General features: G+C 34.8%; 1 protein-coding gene across 1 annotated transcript in view; it reads right to left on the bottom strand.

Annotated features, from left to right (window-relative positions):
• CDH8 (cadherin 8, type 2) overlaps positions 1 to 17,778 on the bottom strand; it is a 102,046-nt gene that overhangs the window by 20,616 nt on the left and 63,652 nt on the right. The window contains exons 8-9 of the mRNA XM_010283238.1: positions 14,584 to 14,705; positions 8,011 to 8,128 (exon numbers count right to left, since the gene is read on the bottom strand). Of these exons, the coding sequence (XP_010281540.1) occupies positions 8,011 to 8,128; positions 14,584 to 14,705 (240 nt within the window). The remainder of the gene's footprint in view (positions 1 to 8,010; positions 8,129 to 14,583; positions 14,706 to 17,778) is intronic.

Here is a 17,778-nt window from a genome sequence, read left to right as displayed (position 1 = left end):
AGTCTTCACCTGTTCTGTGGTTCTAGTTCGAAGGGAGTCCAGAAAGAGCAGTGATCTGCATGCAAGAAGAAAGATGGGAAAGACAGCAGAAGCAGTTGTCAGTGAAGGAAGTGGCATACAAAGGATTGGAGTGGAAAAATGCTGGTTTCCCAACTACATTCATGTAATCTTCACTTCAGAAAATAACATCACATCCTTCTATGCCAGGGAAGTTGTTTCAAATCATACTCAATTGATACTCAACATCAAGGAAAAACAGAACATCAGGGAATAACAGAACATAGTCAATAGTGATGATAGTAAAGAAAGAAGGGGGAAAGGAAGCAGAAAGCTATCAGCTATGAAAAATATATACTGAGAATATTTTCACAGACTAGATGGGACTAACACTGCTGTACCATGGAAAAATGTAACCTTGCTCGGACTGAAAAATGGTATAGTAGAAAGAGGTTGAATATATTACTTCAACTGCAATGTGAAATCATACAATGGAAATGGCAAAGCATTCAATGCCTGGCAAGACAGAACTTCTGAGCATTACTGGAGTGTATCGAGGTCCCTTGGTAATATTATCATTAACTTGAAACTCTACCAGTCTTGTAGATTGTGAGAATAGTCTAAGGATCTAGAGTACCGATTTCCAGCTCATGATGCGTATCACTTTATCACTAGCAGAAAGGGCTCATCTTTTTGAGTCTTTAGATGCAGTCTATTACTTCACAAGATGACATTAAATCTTAGAATTCTGTCAGATATGTAAATAAGAAAATTGATTACTTTTCCTACAAAGAAGTTTCTGATTTAAAGCAGTTTCAAACAAGTCAATTGTCTAAGAACTAAGGATGAAGGAACCTGAGTATAATAAACAAGGAACTGCATTTTTTCTGCATTTCCTCTGTTATAAGAACAAATTATTTAAGGTATTTGACACCTACCACCTAATGCACAACCATTCCAAGAAAAGTATTTGCACTGGCTGAATACCACTTTTTCCGTATAAATAGAGTGAAAGCTAGATCTGTCCTTTCCTTTTTCAGGCCATGATACCCCTGCCCGCTCCAATAGCGAGGGATCTAAGGTAGCATAGCGTTCTCTTATCACCACACAGCTGGATCATAACTCTTACATGCTCTCCAGCACACAGACCAGGATATACTTGAGATGATGTTCTTATAAAGGGACTCCAACCCAGCAGTGTAGTATAACTTGTATGTCATAAGTAGAATGTGGTAGTTCAGGCCTGTAAATCACATTTTGTTTTCACCTGAGAAAGGTAAGTATGCATCCAAAATATAATTAAGGGTTTTCTGAAACATGATTTACTGTCAGAGTAGTCTAAATCCATAGAACTAAAAATGTTTCATGAAGCTTAGCTACCTTAACTATCACCTGATGTGTTTTGATAAAACTTAGACCTTTCTACTCTGAAAAACTTCTTTATACTTTCCTGTTTTAACTTTTGTAACTTACAGTTTATAACATAAGCAAAAAAGAACTTACTGAACAAAATCATATTGAACTACACTGAAAAGAAAATCTTGCAATAATTTTATATTAACCATTTCATTATTAACCATATCATTCATAAAAAAATCAATAATCTGACATTGTTCTGTTACCCTCAGTTTATAAAAATGTTGAGCTTCGCTATTTAAACAGTTTTAATGCCATGCTGAGAAAAAGATTGATAATATGATATTTATAATATGGTTCTTCACACTATGAACACTCCTGGAGAAACATGATGCCTGCCCATGGATGGCAGATTCAGGCACAGAAGTACCAGATTATAGATTAATTTGTGTTTGTTGGTTTTTTTTAATATGTTGGAATAAATTAGTTTTAACTCTACTACTTTCACACTGAATGCACCTTGCTATGCATCTATTCACTGTGATTTCTGGTGACAAAACTATGCCTATTAAGAGAGATGCTGATCAATGCTGTTTCCTAGATTATGCAGCATATTCTTTTACAATTTTAGATCCAGTCCATACCACTAATATTGATAGACATGGTAGAAAAATATGTACTTATAGGATGCAAGATACATCTCTGATCACATCACTTGATTTTACTTTTCAAGAAAACCTCTAAAAAGGGTGCAATTAGGTATGTTTTAAAAATGTACTTTGAAAGTCTAATTATTGATATGTAGAAGAAATAAGGATGATAATTAAACACATTAGAACTATGTAAGTATGTGCTTTCCCTCGAGAATTGCCATTGTGAAACACCCTCTGGCATAGATGGCAGCTGGGCCACAAAGTTTCCCAAGGCCCTTGAAAAATGGCATGAAACTACAAAAATGTGTGAGGACTTACTGCTTATATTCAAGGGACCATATGGGTGCTGTTATGCGAGACGTTCATTGTACATCCATCAAGAAATTATGGGTTTAATGATGTCCTTGCTAAGGCAATTTGTACCTGAGGTCAGTGGGTTAACTTTGAAATTGGGCAAACTGGAAGGAGGGCAATGAAATAGCAGTGCCACCTCTTAGTTCCCCGAGGTATATATTTGGAAAGAAAAGTCGATCAAAAACACAGAAGGAGCTTTAGCTGGCAGCTGAGACAATGGCAGAGAGACTTATTGAGAAATGCAAAAGGAAACTGATTCAGGGAAAGAAACTCATTTTAACACATGCGAGTTACTCTTGTGGGAACAAAAGACTCGCCCTCCAGGTATGCATTTGACAGATGCTGCTAAAAATATTTTCAGGAAAAAGATGTGGGGAAAAAACTGGGTTTTATTACATTAAAGATACAGTGACACAGAAGTACTTTCAAAAATGAAGTAGCGCTGATTATTTGTTTTTCTTATTCGGGATATCCAAAAGAGAGGTTGCATGTAATTGTCTTCTCCAGCTATTTTGAAATAGTTTAGAAATATTTGTTTATAATGAGAAAGAGGTGATGAGAAATATAAAATATTTTAAAATAAGATGTCCAATAGTATGCAAAGGCACACAAGCCAGTTAGTGATTGAAGTGATTATACCAGGCTATTTCCTTTTAAAAACATGACACATTGCCTATACTTTCAAGGCAACACAATGAGGACATGAGTGACAGGTTGAAATAACAAAAAAAGTGGACATTTAAACATGAACATTCTTGGAACTATTATAGGTATCATAGGTATAATAGTCTAAGCATAGCAGAGAATAAATATTAAGTTAATTATAGAGAACCAACAGAACAGTTCATCACTGAAGTATATATAATGCTTCAATTTAAAAAGAAAAAAATGCACTCACTAAAATAAGTTTGGCTAAAATTCAGAGCTCAAATCGCCAGATGGACGCTGAATATTTTGGGCAGAGGGGAGGCTGATTACTTATAAGGCTATTGGACTTCTGCAGGAATATGAACACATGCCATTAAGATGGTTCTCTTAACCAAAAGATAAGGCCTGCCCATGTTCCAAGCAAACCTGTGATTGCTTCTACTACATAAGTCCTAGTAAGAGGTATGTAATATCAGATTTATACGGTAGAGATGCACCACTTCTTTTGTCAGAAGAGTTACTGCATCCAAAGGCACTGCAGAACATTTCATTTGGGCTTTATTCCATTAGGTAACAGAATTTGGCATAAGAAAAATGGAATAGCAATGGAAACATCTTTTGGGAAAAACTTAAAGTCTTTTTACTACATGGCAAAGATGTATTTGCTAGTTTTTGAAAGTAAAAATTGCATTGGCAGCATATCAAAATGTTTACATCTGTGTAAACACTTTTATCACAAAATTCTGTTCTCACTTGAACAACCTATGGAAAACATAAGAATATTAGGAATTCAATGCTGAAAACATGTATTGCTGTGAACGTATTGTTTGGGATGCAGGAGATGATCCATGTACTGGCATTAGAATTTAGGTAATGCTTTGTGAAGACCACTCACCTGAAAAAAGACTGTCAACAAATGCTAATTCCATTTCCAGGGTTCTCGTTTCAATTTACTGATGCCATGACAGTACAAAATCCTTACCAGTTGTCTAAATTCCTGTCAGTTTTTTGTTGTTTATTATGATCCTACAGATTTTTGGAAGGGTTAATCCCATTCAGCTGAGGAACCTACCACACATTGCTAGTGTTTATCAACACCTGTCTAAACATCAGATATTTTCATCTGAAGTTTTAGGTTTTTTTCTGGTTTAAAGTCAGTCAGACGCACTACACAAAACAATTATTTTCATTTTTCTCATTTCTGCTCCTATTCAGAAACCCAGCACAAAGACATGTGAAAAGTGACCAGGCAGTCTGTCTGAGTTTATGCAGTCAAGGATTTGTTATGTCCTGAAGTCACAGGTCTAGTCACCAGGACTAACATAGAAAATATTACATGATTTTCATGCTGCATTAACTTCTTATATTTTTATTACGTAATTTTATTATTTCTCTTGTGAAGATATAAAGGTTTATGCATCTGGCAATCTAAATGATCAGCATTCCTTGCATTACGGTTTGAGAGAGTAGGGTTGCTTTATTTCAGATTATCACTAGCTGCCCATTTAGCCAAGGCACAAAGCCTAAGAAAAATTACTTAGTAACAGACATTTGAGCTTGGAAAAGAACAGGTCAGGAGATATGAAAAATAAAGATTGCTAAGAGATGTTCTACAGACATTCAGTGAGATGTATGATGACATTTAAATTTACATTTTTTACATTACTTGCATCAGAAAGGCACTACAGCATCTACAGTTCTGGGCATCTTGTCTACAGAGGGATTATGAATATGCAAATTTAGCAGACCAAACAAATAAAGGATACATTTCAAGGAACAGATTCTGCTATGATCACAGGATCATTTCTATAATACAGAATCACAAAGGTTGGAAAACACCCATCAAGTCCAACCATCAACCCAGCGCCACCATGTTCCCTAAACCATGCCCTGAAGCGCCACATCCACATGTTTCTTGAACACTTCCAGAGATGGCGACTCCACCACCTCCCTGGGCAGCCTGTTCCAACGCCTGACCACCCTCTCAGTGAAGAAATTTTTCCTAACATCCAATCTAAACCTCCCCTCGCGCAACTTGAGGCCATTTCCTCTTGTCCTGTCACTAAATTATACATAGTATCATCTTAGGACAACTGAGGCTTTTTGTGGTTTCTGATGGAGATACACCATTGTGTCACTCAGTTAAACATATCTGGCAATAACAACGTAGCCAATCATAATATTTGTAGTATATTTGGGCAGCATAGCTAATTACTGAAGTATCATGTGAACTTGCCTCAGGGCAATCTGGAAAGTTTAAACAACAGAATTAGCCTGTAGGCAAACTAAATTAATTAATAGTTATGCTTACGCTCCATATAGCAAGAAAAAATTCCAAAATACATGCATCTCTCATATTCTTTAGTATGAGGGATAGAAACAAAACATCACAGCTTTCTTCTCATGGTAGATGCCAAACTGCATTGTTTGCATACTAGTGCCACCAGATCAGATAACTTCATTACTTCTTGAAGTAGAGAGGTAATTGCCAAATACCACAGTGTTACCTAAAGCACAAAAGAAAAATCCAAAAGGCTAATATCATTTCACAAATGCTCTTGAGGAGGAGTACTTTTGTTTAGCTCTGCACTTGAGAGAATTTTGGAGAAAAGCATGATATGAAAAATCATTTAAATAAAAAAATATTAATTCTAGCAAATAAAAGATTGTGTTTCTATACTAGGTTTCCTGAGAAAAAGCAATCAATTTATAATATCTGTAAGAGGATAACATTTCTTCAGCAGCCATCAAGTCAGTCTCTGCTGCCTGAAAGAGTTTGACAGGACCAAGAATATAGGAGGAAGTTGAGGCTGAGGTCACGGTCAGGAAGACGTCAAGAATTTTGCCCACCAGTATGAGGAAATGTTTTTTTGTTCCAAGCCTAGGTGCATTGTGCACTAACTAGAAATGAGAGTAACGTTTGTTATAGGCATTTTCTGACATTGCTTCTAATAAACCATACCAAACTGGCTTTTGGACAGCCCAGACACTCATTAGTACAACTAAGGAGAAATTTGACTTGTGAGTTCAGTTGTTTTTGGAATAGTGGAGTTCTTTCAACAAGAATAATCACTCATGCTTATCTAGCAGATATATGCAAGACAAAGTCACGGTCAAGTTCATTGTTTAAGTGGCATAACTAAATAAAGACTTACTAAAGATTTATGATGTTTAAATGACATGAAACCTCACCTCAACAAATTATACCCTGGGTTTGGTTTTGATAGGATCATAGTCTAGCATCAACCACAGACTGCATCCCTGGGTGAGCAGTCTCCATAGAAAAGGACAGTATGCATAGTTGGAGTTTTATTCTTGAATACTGAAAGATTAAATCAGAAAAGCCTCTTCAAGTGGATTTTTAATTTCAAGATATTTCAGTTGGTTGTTTTAAGAGGATTTACAACTAACTGATTCAAATGCATTAAAAAGTGTGCAAAACTGAGTGGCATTGTTGTAACAAAATTGGACTTATTTTTCTAAACGATGCTGTATAGAAAGGTTCCTCACTCCCACTCAGATCAGGAGCCATTTTGCCATTGGCTGTGACTAGGGGTAAGAGTGGATCTTAAATAGGTAACAGATTGGAAGGACAAGGCTAATTAGCGATGTGAGCTAAGTATTTAAACACGAAAAGAAATGCTAAGACCTTATTTACTTTGTCATGCTGTGCAAAGCAAACCACCTCACATTTAGGATGCTTAATCCAATTTGTGTTACACTACTGATGATTATGAAATGCATTTTGAAGAGGTGTGTTTTACCTTCTCCTGTAAGTGCAGAAAATGTACACTTATTTCCTACATGAAAGTACAAATATACATAGAAACTTACTCTAAGTGCAGAAAATGTACACTTATTTCCTACATGAAAGTACAAATATACATAGAAACACACTTCTAAGAGAAAAACATATCTAATGAAAAGAAAAATTCAGGATATATTTAAGCAGATTTAAGAATTTAGGTTTTTACACTATCATTTAACAAATCATGCTGTCATTCTTCTTGGTTGCAACAGCTAGAATAAAAAATGAAAACAGCATTTTCTCTTTATTTGACATTTCATGTATTACTTTTACACTCATGCACATACACCTCACAGATACATCTTCCTATTAGTAATGGACTAAATAGGGATTTCCTTCATTATCATTTCAAGTAAGAGAAATAAGAGACTGAATTTAAGTAAAATTCCAGACAGGGTAGTGTTTTATTAAAAACAAAAAACAAACAAGATGGAAAAACTTTGCTGAATATTCAAGTAAGTACAAATACAGAAAATACTATTTATAGCATCCTTGTGATCATACCTAGCTCTTTCTCACATGACCTTCAAATATATCTGTGTGCCAAAAAAAAGGATCAAGGGTATATTTATTGCTTACCAATATTAAAAGTGTCTTTTTCTCCATCACACATGAAATTCCACTTCTGTAGTACTACAAAATGACATTTTGCCCTTCCAGAAGCACTCTAAAGCACAGTGATACAAAGTGCCCTTCTGGGCTTTGCTGACCTAGCAGATTTCTCTTTCTAGTGAAAGTGCCCCACTGAAACACTTTGGAACATTTATACAGACAACAAACAGGCTTAGAAGGTTTTTCCTTTGGGGGATTTAGTAGATACTTAATCTTATGCTCCTATTTATACCCAGTCAACATAGGATCAACATTTATTTATCAACATAGTTTCAGATTCTCATCTTACAGCATATCTCTGGAATTTCAAATTAATAGAAATAAAGCAGGAAGTAAATCCATCCTTTCATTTTATTTAAGCCAGTGAGCTCTCTCCTGGATCTAAATTCAGTATTCATTTTACTTTATTTTTATCTACTGTAAAGATATTATAAATAGTTTAAGAGATATAATGAAGGCACCATTAAACAAATTATCTACATTGTAATTGTCCAAGGGACAAACTGTTAATGTAACTGGAAGGCAACAAAGCAATTCAAACCTAGGTTGTTCAGATACACATCACATATGTTCCATATTTACCTTCATTTTTCTTGATGGTGAAATTTGGATTGTTGACCATTTCAGGAAGAAGACTGTAGAGGAAATAATGGCCATTTTTAGGATCATCTTTGTCAACCGCACTGACAATCTGAATTACCTACAACAGAAAATGCTATCATTAAGTATTCACACTCCTGATAAACATACAGCACTGAAAAAAAACATTCCATGCTATCAGACACATTCTCATTTGTCTACATGTCAGATTCGAAATGTTAATTTATAATCTTGCAAGGCTTTTACAGAACTTAGACTGAAAGTCTGGGGAACAGGGACTGTATCTGTCCCATTTTAAACTGTTTCCAGAACAAGGAGGCAGAGAATAAGGAGAGGCAGGTACATACGAGAGGCCAATAAAAACTGCTGCTGATTTAGGCAAGTAATAAATTATTATTCAGCAATAAAGGAGGAGGAAAACACTCATGATGTCTATTGTACTCTATATAGCCATGCTTCTCACTGGACCAAAATGTATAATCTATCTTTAATACTTTCTCCTTTATGATTTATATGACCAACTACAGTATCTGCAGTGTATTTACCTCCATTTACCTCTTTTACCTCCAACATTACTCAGAAAGATACTGCAGTTGATCATCTTCAAATCATATGAAGCCACATAGGAATATGAAAAGAAGAAACATTATTTTAAAATACTAGTGAGGTTGGATTTTTTTTTTTTTATATGTGGTGCAATTACTTTTGATTCCAATATTTTCCAGAGAAGTAGAAACAAAAACTACTACGGATCCAGATCCTGCACTCAGAACTGAATTTCAGTGGTAGTTGGCTCATGCTAGATGAGGTTTATAAGAAATTTAATGAGAATTATTGACCTTTCCCATGTCCGTTGATTTCAATAACATTATTGTCTTATGCAGTTACTTTTGTAATGCCTAAAGCAACTAACCAATAATTTCTTGGACAATTAAATTCAAATTAGGAATCACTACAAGTTTAATTTTTAAAATGTAGAGTAAAAATTGGAAACATGGTCTGATGCTGTCCAAATTCATAAGACTTACACTTTAAATTTTCAATGCTTCACTAACAAAATGCTAATAACTATTTTTTATACTGGTTTTACTGCAAGAGAAAGGACTATCAATCTGTATATGTTACATATATGATGATAGTCAATATCTCATTCTTGCTTCTACGTTCTTCAAGAGTCAAAGAAAGAATAAAGTCCTACTAGATAACCACAAAGAGCAACATCAAAACATAAATATTTGAAATTATGTATGTAAAAAGATGTTTGAGCAGGTACTGATATAAGCATACCTAATTTGTAAGATGACCTAGGAAGGAATTTGAGACAATTAATTCCTTGCCTAATCATATTCTGGGTAGGTCAGATTTATTATAAAAAAAAAATCTACTGGAAAAAGTTTAAATTTTTTCAATACAACATAAATAGGTTATTTTTTTTTTTTTATAACTGCATCTGCCAAGGTGGAAACCTTGACAGATACGATTTTAAACACATGTATCAGAAGAGATAGACAAAAAAAGGCCTAACATAGCTTTTGCTTAAAGAAGTAGGTCTCCAATTTAATAGCTGCATAATGGACCCTAGGGAGCTACGCAGTGTGAAAAAAATATAAACAGCTGAAAAATATGTAAGCAGATGTCTGTCCCACTGCAGAGATGGGACAGACATTTACAGATGTGGAACATTTTTGGCTTTCTCTTTGCAGAGGTGTAAGATACTAAACTATCCATCTGCATCGGGCCCAGGGCCAGGCTAGGTACTAGTAATTCTGCATCACAGGTAAGTGCAATTTAGAATGGAATCCTGAACAAGTATCTTTAGGCAGATATATTTTATGATTGTTCTATCTTTCAAACACTGCTAGAATGGGAAGGCAATAGGGAAAATGGACAATGGCACAGTGAAATCTGGAAGGTCAAGTGCACATAACAGGTGCAGATTATTCAGATGGTTATGTAATTTTATCTCTACTGGCTAGATAACTGTTAATTCTTTCCAGTATTACGTAAGAGAGTTGACTGTAGAAATTCACTGTTTCCAGGTTTTCAATTAATATACCTGAAAGCCAGTAACCAAGAGCATTAGTAATATGGGTTTTCAGCTCACAGAAATTTTATGAAATAAGATTAGAATATCATCTGGATTGGAAATTTTCAAGAAATAGGAACTGGGCATATTCTTTGCCCATTTTTTTCCCCTAGGAACAATAGATACCTCTTAATGTCCTATAGAATTCCTTCATGTATTTCAGTTCTTTCCATCCATTCCATTGTTTACCAAATCACTCTTTCTGTGAAAATGCACTGAAAATTATATGCAAAAGACAGGCTTAGTGGAATACTACATTTGTTATGTTGCATGCACACATCAAGGAATTAAGAGTTAGTGTTTCCATAGCAACCTTATTTCTCTGTGATTTTGCATTAAAATAAGCCCTGAAAAAAAAAAAAAAAGCATAACATATATACACAGTGATACAAAGCCACTGTATCTTTTACTCCATAGGTGTGAGAAAGTACAGTAATTCTCATTACCCCATTTTTATGCTGGTGAGCATACTTTATTGCTCAGTATTGTGTGATCATGTAATGGAACACTATTGAAGTAATTCTCCAATTCTTAATTTGTGGTTCATAACATGGTAGAGAATCTTCCAGGGCTGACCTGCCTTACCCTATCATGCTAGATGCTTTTTCTTTCCTAGTAATAACTGCATAACAAAGACGTTCCATACAATAAAATTGGTCAATACTAATAATAAAGAAAACAGGAACTGATTTTTTTCACTATGCATCCATAAGCACTAGAGTGAAAGTTAATAACACTTTGGCCGTTCAATCTTGAAATTTCTGAAATTCTTCCATGTGAAATTTCAACTTTTTTGTTGCATTAAAAATTCATGCATATGTTTGATTCTGTATATATGTTTAGCAGAAACATAGTAAATCAGCATATTTTGCTTAACAGGCAGCTCTGGATTGAAATGAATAGTTAAATGATCCCCTAGGACAACTCAGCATTATAGTCTGCAGGTTTGTATTGCTGTTCTACAAAGCCACATATGCCTGAAATAATATTTATAAAACATTACCAGTATAATGATAATGAACGATGTAGAAGGATAAATAGAAAAACAAAGTTCTTATCAATGTATCATAACTATCTATGTGCGATTTTAATATATGATGCTGTTTAAAAGTCTTTCCCTGTACAGCAACTTGTAACTTAGAATGGTTCCTTATCATTAGTAAACTGTTCACTACTTTTATTAAAACTGTTCTTCCAACTCTGAAAAAAACTTTTGATGTTACATTTGTGTTCATAGTTATTTCTGAATTACTTTGCACTCATAATACCATAAAGCAGTAGACTCATCACAGTACAATTTTAACTTTGCCTTTTCAGCTAGAGCCAGCCCTTTACTGCTAGAACCTGCGTTTTGCCATTTGAATGAGCTTTGACTCTTCAGAGACACAAAGATTCTATTTGAAGATTTCTTCCATTAGAAAAAGCCCATTCTATTATGAGAACTGAATAACAGAGAGACAAATTGCAAGAAACTGGAGGAACACTGTACTCAGTTTTATATTGCTTTAGTTTTAACACTGGCTTGAGCACTGATACATCATTGTCTGCACTACTTAAGTGCTTGAAAATTTTGTAGCTTTGTTTCAAGCAAACGGCACTTCATGGAAAAGTCTGGGTATGGACTGGGAAACAGTGAGTGAGGCACTTTTCTTACTCAACACCACAGATATTCTGTTCCAGGAGTATAGAACAATAGTTTACCCAGGCTGGAGAACAATCAACCGTACAGCTATAGCCAGCAAAACCGTGAATATTCTGGCTTTAGTAAGTAGAATTATGCAAAAAAGAAGTAATAGGGAAAGGACATAGGGAAAGCAATGAGCTGGTTTATGGTTTGCTTAGAGGTGCTGTAAGAGTATATTCAAATCTTTTTTCTTTTTTTTTTTTTTTTCTAAAACTGAGAAACAACATTTCTATGAACTTTCTATTCTGTGTAAAAATGTGCAAGGAGCACATAAATATGTGCATGGACTAGTACATTTCCTCCTCCTCTTCCTTTCCTCTCCTACTAGCTGTAGTAACTCTACTGTTAGACATAGGTTAAAGCAAAGAAAATGCATCTGGCAATGTTATACAACAACAGTTTTTAACACATTCTGTCACATCACCAGCAGCTGCACTTGCCACTTGCAATTATACCAGAACCCGAAATAGAACACTTAGAAAGTGAACTGGAATAGATGGTTCAATATATTTAGGGGCTGCAAATAAGGTTTCATAAAAGGTTCAAATGTAATCTCCCTTATGGTAACTCAAATTTGATTTAAACTTAGATTGAAGTAGAACTGCAAATGTAAATAGATTGGAATACCATATCACAATTGCACCTTTCCTGCACACGTAACATTCAAGTTTAAAATTTGAAGAACTATCCAAATTAGGCTTTTGCTACTACTAAGAGTAGTGTCTTGTCTTATTATGTATTTCATAGCTGAGACTTATGTAATTTTTTGAACTCTACATCTTGACTGATTAATATGATTTCTTCCAAAATTTGAATATAGGATCATAAACATAAGAGAAACAAATCAAGTAATGCAGATACTAAGTCTTAAATTTAGAACCTAACCTTGGTGATTATCCTGGGCTGGTTACTGTTCCAACAATATTATTTGTTTAAAACACAGAATAAATTGCAGGACCAGTGCCACCTCATCCATGCTGGCAGCCAAATATTTAGTAAGCAACTGCAAAGTTCACACAAGGATTCATGCTTAAGAGCTACATCTGCCATCAGATCAAGAGTGTAAGAGGTGATGGTAAGATGAAGAATATCATGGTTTAATGAAAGTTTTCCATAAGCGCATAAACAAAAGCCGCTTTTACCAGATGACTCTTCATCATCTCATTCTTGTTTTATTCCAAAAATGAAATCTGAACATTTTTCACCATCTCTTAAACAACCTGAAATTTGGTAGGAATACCTAGATAAACATATTCAGAAAACATTGTGCAATACAGCGCTCTGATTTTAGGGACGCTTACCGAGTCCTGGATAAAGGTATACTCATTAGAACTTAATACATCCTAGAAAACATAACTACTCATCATCTGAAATCCACCCTGAGCTAAACAGAAATCCACTCTGAGCTAGAAGAACTTAAATACCAACAGTAACATAACTCTCTGTCCATAAGGGCACATGTCAATAAAGTGCAATTCAGTGGGTTAGAGAGAATTCTCATTTCTTAAATGACACATTTTTATTGAAGAAAAAGGGGTGCTAGAAGTCAGATCATCTTCTGTAACAATCCAGTCTTGGCAGAGGTAAGTTGCCATATATAGGCTGTCATTTAATACTACTAAAAGAAAATAACTTCTAACTCTATTGTCAGGTAACCTTCTTTGCAGAATAGCGAGTCTAATGCCTAACACCCACATGAGACATAGGGATAGTTGGATTAACAAGACTAGTGTCATGCTGTCAGCTGCTGTTTATTTAAATAAAATGTCACAACACAGAAATAAATTAGAAAGTTTCAAAACAGTGAATTGTTGTACCATACAGAGTTTCTCAAGCTGGACAAAAGTTAAATCTCATTTACACCGTATTACTTTCTGAAAGCATACATTTTCTTGAATCCTTATCCTGTCATTTATGTAGCACATAAGATATTCTTCCCTATTTCTGTACATTTGTGCTTCAAAATGGATGCCTTTTAAGAAATCTGTTTCGTTTTCTTTGGAAAAGGCTGTACAGATTAAATCTTGCTTCTGGTATCTTGCTATGTTTATTTCACTCTGCAGAGTGTTGTAGAAATTCCTTTGCCAACCCTTTTATGTCATTAAATCAAGAAGGAAATAACCTGTTAAGTCTTTTACGTTTGTTTTTGTGTGTGAACTGTAATGAAAACTTGAACTCCATTTCTCCAACAACCTATCCCATCCCTCTTTGGATACTTTAAACACAATTACAATTCACTCGACTTTACATCAAGTTCTGGTTTGCTTTCTTGGTTTTTTCCCAATTCTCACAGAAAAGTGAGTAAGAACTAAAAGAGACAGAAATTATAACTGAGATATGGGTAAGGGGAAATGTTTTTTTTTTTTGTCTTAAGTGTTTCTTATAAATTATACCTAGGACCAGCTACAATATAGTTCAATAACTGAACTGGAATTCAGGTTGGATTATACTTTTACCTATTAAGACACATGAACCTATGAAGCGGTGAGCTCCATCACAGTGGAAACAATGGGTGATTAAGACACCCAGCATATTTTCTGGATATTGTCCCAATATACCTACCTTTAATTTAAAACCTGTACTTCAAAAAATATGTATGTCCACATATAAAGAGATGTACCACAGAATACGATCACAGGTTTATCTTAAGGGAATGCTAAGAGTCGTTAGCATGAACACATAGGCATGTATTTTGGGAATAAAGATGAGATAAGATGACAGGGAGAATCTGCACTCCATTGTCACACAACCAAAGTACACAGCATAAAAACATGGAGATACTAACTTGTCCAGGCTTCCCATTCTCACATAAAAAGGCTTCATGCTCTGATGCAAACTCGGGAGCGTTGTCATTTACATCAAGAACTTTGATAGCAACAGGCACCCGGGACACTTGACTGTGGTTCCCTAAGAAAAGAAGTCAAAGCATAAAAGATAAGCATGTTTCATTTGGGACTGATACATAAATGCTTACACAGTAACCATACTCTTCCTGTCTTCTGTCCTTGCTTAATTGGGTTGTTTTATCTGTAATGGATCGTAGAGTTGGAGCATGAGATAAAGAAGGATGGCCAGTGTTTTATGGTTGAAAAGAATAAATAGATCTCTATTGCAAACAGCATTTGTTGGAGATTAGCTCAATGAAGACCTTTCTTGGACTAAATTGGTAAGATTTTTCTTTGATGAAGATTGTATTGTTTTATTGATAAAGTCCTTTATACATGAAAAAGGGAAGGCTGTAAACAACATAGATTTATTTCTTTGTTTATCTTTGGCAGAGGACGGAGCATTTTACTCTATTAGTTGTTCTGACTGCACATCTATTATTTCTTCATTAAAAGTACTTTTAATGTGGAAACCCACATTGTGAGAAAGATAGATGGTAGTAGATTGACATAGGCAAAACTAGATAGTACTTTGGACTATTACAGCACTTTGATTCAGCTGTCACTGACCAAAAATATGACCTGTGAACTTCCTTCTTCACTGAAATAAAGCCTCATTTTTTATAATATAGAGCCATTTTGCATAAAAGTGCTTATCACTATAAAGAGTATTTATTTTAAGAGACTATCTATAAATATTTTAGATTATTTTTCCCCAAAGAGCAAAAATGAGAATTCAGTTTAAACTGAGGTGATCAGCTGATTCAGAGAGTTTAAAAAACTGTTCTTTAGCACATTCATAGCTCTACAAGTAACTCAATACCAGTTTCAAAATCCATCTCTCAGTGACTATTGTTTTACAACCATAGTATTTTAGCTTGTTTGTATCATCAACAATTTGAAGAACTGCACACTATGTGAACTGGACTCTGGGTCTGACTTGTAATTGAACTACGTGCTTTTGCCTAAAATATTACTGCAGGCAAGAAAGCTGCTACCATAAGTCAGGGCATCAACTTACTCACGGTTGTTGTGACAGCTTAGCAGCTGTCCAAAGCTGTCATCAGTCCGTGTGGGTTCTGTTCTCTGGCTTTTAGGGGAAGGTAGGACAGAAGTTCCTATTGCCTGGTATTCAATGTACCTCTCACAACAAATGTCTACAAAGTTGAAGTAGGTCAGGCTCCACCAGTGGGCTGGTAGCAACTGGTGGCAGCCCTACAAGTGGCAGAGATGATTAAAGGCAGAATCACTATATACACTGTATAGTTTCCATCAAAGTTAATTGTGTTGCAACTTAATCAAACCTTACCTCTTGCATCCTTTTATTTTCCTTATATGCTAAGACAGACCCTAACTTTTGAGGCTCCACCTATAAATCTAAATGTGTAAATTTCAATTGCTCTACTAACACTACTTTGAAAAAGCATAAAAATAACTATGTCAAAAGACACAAAAACAGGCTATCACCAAATGTACTAGGGCTGTAAACAAAGGCTTTATATTTGCTGGATACCCTGAAATATTAAAATTCCGCCTTTATAGGATATAGAAGATTACAAGACATGAGACTGTAAATGCTTCCCATTTGAGGGAGTCAAAAGTTTTAGTTCATAAAGAAACATGTTACAGAAGAAAAAGAAATCCCCATGAAAATATTGTAAGAGTAATACTTATGTCCCTGTTGCATCATATGATATTACTTATTAACAGGTGAGTTGAACACTTATACCATGAAATAAAAATGTATTTGAAATCAAATAAAAGCTAATATGCAAATCATGAATCCCAAACATTTTAAACACATTTTTTATCAACGTGATAAAAATACAGACAATGTATCTTCAGCTTATCAGAATGCTCAGCACTAGTGTCATATTTAAACACTAAAGATTTACTTTTATCTAAATTAATGAAATGATGGCAGTTCAAATTTTAAAGACATTACAGAGAAATGTAATTAATTAGATAAGCTTCTAAAGAAATTATTCATGTCCCTTGTGACTGCCCCCAAAATGTTTGTCTTTCATCAGAAAGACAAACATTAAATTTAAAGATATTATAATTAGAAACTCGATGAGAATTCATTTAAAAAATTAATTTACTAAACACAAGAGAGACCCAACTTGTTTGGCAGTCTCCAAACAAGGGGATATCCACTGCCTATTAGGGTTCTTGTGGCAATGATGAAATTTATTGTTGAGAAAGAAAGAGAAATGAAGAGGGAATTTTATCTACTGCTTGTACTGCCCACGACACTGAATACATTGCATTATTTTGTCATTGTAAACTTTTCAATTAAATATCACTTTATGCTAAGTGTTTTCTCTGTAAATAAAAATCAACCTAAGAATACCTATTCAAACAAATTAATGAATTATCACTAAGCAAATCCAGATTTCAGTTGTGGATGAAAACACTGTCAAGATAAAATAGTTTCATCTGTCCATTTTCATACTTTTAATGTCTGGAAACTACTTGGGGGTAAAACATGTACACAGAGGATGCCCCTCTCAAGTTTAAATCCATCTCTGTTAGCAATGCCCAATATCCTTGAAGTAAAAGTGAGAAAGTGATTGAAGTGGGTCCACTCTGATCCACAGAGTGCACAAACTGTTGCATTTGCATGGGCAACTGTCCTTCATACAGTTGGCCTTCTGATTCAACGTTCAGAACTCTTCCTTATTTTTATGAACGGAGAGTCAGTTCTTTCTAAACTAGTGACAAAACCGAGCTTTAATTACTGGGGTTCTTTTTTGTTTGGTTTGTGGTTCCCCCCACCCCTGCAATGAACCAGCCAGTCAATAGAATTAAGGGAGACCGAGTCTTCTTGAATGTACCAGCTAGACAGTAAGACTGATTGCTTAAGTTCCAATCAATTATTTTATGCAAAATCATAAAAAAGCGTAGAGTTAGAGACTCTCTCTTGAAGGAACTAACCAAATTTGTAAAAGCTTCTTCACCTGTATTTATTGTGACGTACAGTTTAGAAACACCTACCTTGAATCTTGCAATACAAGCATATCATTAGGACTGTCACTTGAGAAGCAATGGCTTGGTTTTAAAATTTAGCACAGTGAGGTGCAAGAAAATTTCCA

Source organism: Phaethon lepturus, unplaced genomic scaffold, assembly GCF_000687285.1.
Source record: "Phaethon lepturus isolate BGI_N335 unplaced genomic scaffold, ASM68728v1 scaffold9853, whole genome shotgun sequence".
Classification (NCBI taxonomy): domain Eukaryota; kingdom Metazoa; phylum Chordata; class Aves; order Phaethontiformes; family Phaethontidae; genus Phaethon; species Phaethon lepturus.
Note: the sequence above shows the minus strand (reverse complement) of the source record. Positions and strands in the feature narration are given on the sequence as shown.